The sequence below is a fragment of the Eupeodes corollae genome, chromosome 2, assembly GCF_945859685.1.
Source record: "Eupeodes corollae chromosome 2, idEupCoro1.1, whole genome shotgun sequence".
In the NCBI taxonomy this organism is placed as follows: domain Eukaryota; kingdom Metazoa; phylum Arthropoda; class Insecta; order Diptera; family Syrphidae; genus Eupeodes; species Eupeodes corollae.
This window is the reverse complement of record NC_079148.1, coordinates 31,821,379-31,825,750: the sequence shown is the minus strand read 5'-3', so window position 1 is coordinate 31,825,750 and position 4,372 is coordinate 31,821,379. Positions and strand designations below refer to the sequence as shown.

The 4,372-nt window shown below is 31.9% G+C and overlaps 1 protein-coding gene across 1 annotated transcript; it reads right to left on the bottom strand.

Moving 5' to 3' along the window:
- Window positions 1-2,258: 2,258 nt before the first annotated feature.
- On the bottom strand, window positions 2,259-3,587 carry LOC129946076 (uncharacterized). The gene is made up of 3 exons (XM_056056103.1): window positions 3,464-3,587; window positions 2,942-3,397; window positions 2,259-2,656 (listed from the first exon to the last, which is right to left on the bottom strand). Exons 1-3 carry the CDS (start codon window positions 3,572-3,574, stop codon window positions 2,336-2,338), a joined length of 888 nt encoding a protein of 295 aa, XP_055912078.1. The 5' UTR covers window positions 3,575-3,587; the 3' UTR covers window positions 2,259-2,335.
- Window positions 3,588-4,372: the final 785 nt, after the last annotated feature.

Below are 4,372 nucleotides of genomic sequence, written 5' to 3'. Positions count from 1 at the left end.
GGAATGTTCAATAGTACGTACCAGCGAGTGAAGTGCTGATTCTACTGATTTTCCCTTAGAGTAAGCATTTTGACCTGTGGAAATGAGACATGGTTTTAAGTTATGTCTGATGTAAATTTCCAAGAGGGCCATGTTAGTATGTGGCTTATTTGCATGTACATACAAGCAATCCAAGAAATTCCCACAAGAAAAAGTCTAAAGGAGCCAAAACACACGATCTTCGTGGCTAACTCACGTCATCTCATCAGCGAGAGACAATTATTCCATGAAACCGGTCACTGAGAATATCGATTTTGTCCTGGGATGTGGTGCAACAAGCGCCTTTTTATGAAGCCATATCATCCAAATCAGGCTTCAAAAATTAGATGACCATAGAAATATAGCAATTGTCGTTGACGGCGTTAAACTGACAAGAAATACGGACCAATCGCACCTCCAGCTCTAATACAACACCGAACAGTAACTTTTTTTGGCACTTCCCAATCCGGCTGTGTTAATTATTCACGTACTCATTTCGAAGAAATACCGACCGATGACGCCTCAAGCCCAAAATGGACACCCTTCAGTAGCTTTATTTGGATTCATTGGTGCCTCATGAATCTCGAGAGAATTTTTCTTGTCCCAAATCCAGTAATCTTATTCACGTATCCATTCATTAAAAATGGGCCTCATCCCTAAAAATGATTTTTGGAGCAAAATTGAGACCAACTTCTGTCAAAAATTGTAAATTTAGTTTCAGATCTTAAAATTCGTTGAAGTACGCGTGTGGGCCATAAAAAGGGGGCGCAACGCTACTAAACAACACACATTTTGATAGTTAGGTTTTATCTCAATCTTCAGTGACTGATTAAGAGAAGATATTTTGACAGAAAGTAAAGGAAACAATATGGCTGCCATGAACAGTCAAAATCAACTCGTCCCTATTGTTAAACTCTTTAAAATTAGTCAATATAAAAAGACTCACATCTACAATATTTATGGAGACAAGTTTTTATATTTTAAATTTCCCATTCAATTTGGTAAGCTGTCACTTTTGATTCGGTCACTTTTTGACACTGTTATTGGCATATCTTCCACTTTAGAATGAAATAAACATCCATTGAAATCTCTTTAATAATTCTCTTTCTTTTAATAACAAAATAATTCTCAAAGTGTTATGATTCTAAAAAAATCCAATTCAAAGAAGAAAATTATGTGCCGCTTGGGTTCAAAGCAAACAATCATATTCTGAACAAACATTATTCAATTGGATCCACGCGCAAAGCTAGTTTAAACAATTAGTCTCTTTAAATAACATTTTGTATAAACACAATTTTTAATTGCTTTGGAAGTTGTTTGATAATTAAACATCATTGTTTTATTTTAAATAATATACAATTGAATACATTTGGAAATAAGATTTCAACTGCGGTGTTATTATTTAAGTTTGTCAAAAATTTAAAAAGTCAAATAAACTAATATCATCACAAGTTTATACTATTATTTTTGAGCCCATTAAGAATCTAGGCAACTTTGGGAATTATTTTGGAATGCTTGACTTATATTTTTTGTAAATTTTAAGTTGCATTTTGTCAACCAATATCCAACTTACTGCATGAATAACACATTAAATCAACAAATTAATACATTTTATAAATAAATACTAAATATTAAGTTGCCAACAGCAAAAACTACAGACAAAATTAAGTTGCACAGAATTTTCCCAATCTAAGTTCTGCCAACTTAGTTGCCTAAACTGAGAGCTCCCCCTATTAGTCAATGTTATTAAATCGTATTCATAAAAAGAGACATTGTTGATTTTATTCCCTAAAGTCAACTTCAAAAATATTCTTTATTAATTCATTATGACAGCGCAAACACTGTTAAATTCTTCCATTGCAAGTGACAAAAGTTACTGAAATTCTGTCTGAAAAGCAACCGAAGCTAACTAACCAAATGCTCACCAAAGCAGCCTTTGTTTCCAAAAAAAAAGAGTCAGATCTTAAGTTATGAAATTTAATTAAGCTGCGGTAGAACTAACAGAAAGGAAATAAAATTTCCATATGTCTATTGTCATTTTTGACAACATTAATGAGCATAGTGTAGACACAGCTTAAGAGATTATGACATCAAACATGTAATAACTTTTTTCTTTGTTCTATTTGTTGTTACTATGAATAAATTATCTTTTTTTATTTATCAAAACAGAAATTATTTAACTTAAATCAAGCTAATTGACAAATCTGTGAAACAGAACACGCGTGAAAAGCAATTCCAAATAATTTCTCCCTAATGTTTTTATTTTATTTATTGACAAACACAAAACATTCATTTGTTTAACTAATTACAAAGTTTATTATTTTATACTATTTATAGACTGCGTTAATGTGTTGGTTTCATTTTTTGGTCGATATTCTGTCAGAAGACTCCGAACACTCTTGGGTGTTTGACTTTCAACCATTAAGTCCTTAGCACATGGGCAAACAGTTTCTGTTTGTGTTACACAATTATCAATCAAACTTGTCACCTTTCCCATAGTTACTAACACACTTTTTTCAATCTTGTAAGAACACTGAATTGCGTCACGAGAAAGATCAGTTGAAGTACACAAACTAGCATCTAGACTCTTTTCAACATTTCTCAAATATGTTTGAATTGTATTTGTATAAGCCGTAACCTACATAAGAAATAAAAAAATGATTAGTTAAATTTTTACTTCTATTGCAATTGTCAATTATCAATTGATAGTTGATAAATATCTAAGTTTAACATCTTAACCAGCCAAATTATAAGACTTTTGATAGCTGAGAATGTTCCAGAATGTTGTAAAAAACAAGAAAATGCTGTACGTAAGTTGCTATCCATTAAAAAATAAAGGACGAATGTCAATATTTATCATCTGTCAACAGTTTCTTGACACTCGCCCTTAACGAACAAACAAAAACTAAGAAATTTTACTCACATTGTCAACAACACATGATTCCAATTTACTTGCATTATTCGTATTGGTTTTATAGCAGTTATTAATCATATCTGGTAAGTTTACATTGGCATAGGCTTCGGCTGTACTTTGGGAAGATTTTGCACTTACAGTGAGAGAATCTAACCGTGTCTGTGCTGTTTTTATGCAAGTTTGAAAATTGGTTGAAATCGTCCCCATGGAAACCAACATTCCCTTGTATTTTTGAATACAATGTTTTCGAATCAAACTCAAAGCCTCCATTGGAACAAGACTATCTTCGTAGCGTTTTATTTCTTCAAGAGTTTCTTTTTGTTGATCTTTTATTATTCTTATGGCATCTGCTCCGCGTGCTTCAACACATTCCGTTCTCATTCTGGAAGCTTTTAAGTCATTCTGATTATTGTTGTTCATAAGGGCCACATAATCAGCTGTTGCACTTGTAACTGTTAAGTTTGCCTTAAAAAATATGTCTTAATTAAATTTTATTCTTTTTTGCTGAACAAACAAAAATGTCTTCATTACCGCAGAACTCGAGCCAGCAAAGACTCCCATGATAACCAAACATACTACAATATTCATTTTATTAGGAGATAAAAAATCGCGAGAACACACTGATTGATAATAAGGGAACATAGCTCTGACTTCAGTATTTATAAGAACTTAATAATAAAGTACATAAGAATTATTAAGATTTAAAAAAAGCTTTAGAGGCAATTACCAATCCTTCGTAGATAAAAATATTTATATCTCAAGAAGTTATTGCTTTATCAACAAAAAAAAAATTCTGCGAAGAAATACCTAATTATAAAGCTCTTATGCCAAAAATACTTGATAAAAATAAACATTTGTTTTTCTACCCACAAAGACTATAAAATCCCCTTGTATTTAATGCATTTTCAGAAGTCCAATAAATATGTTTCAATGGATATCATTTTTAGGAAAGTAAATGTGTTTTGGGGTAATTTACAATTAAATGCAAATAAAAATGAATCCACTTAGGTGAAAATTTGACTCATCACTGAAGATAATTTTCTTCAAAAATTGATCATCCACCGTTGCAATTTTTTGCCACTATTCTGACTATTCACGACACTTAAAATGGTCAAGAGGCTTTAGTTCTTAAGTCAATTGCAACTTGTAAGCTTACAAATGGAAGTCTTTATGTTCATCAACGACGAGCGTTATAGGTGTCATAGTTGGACCGTGTTTTTAACTCGGTGCTCGATTGCGTATCATCAGAGGGTTCAAATTGAATTAGTCTAAAATGGAAAAATGTCAAACTATTCGCAGTAAGAAGCTTAACGTTTAGGTGTGGTTCACATTACACATCGGCCCTTAAAATGTAACCACCCTTTATATCCCCCTCTATAATTTATTGATAAATGTCAAAAATGACTTTGATAAAAGTGACACATGATAATGGAATATCTG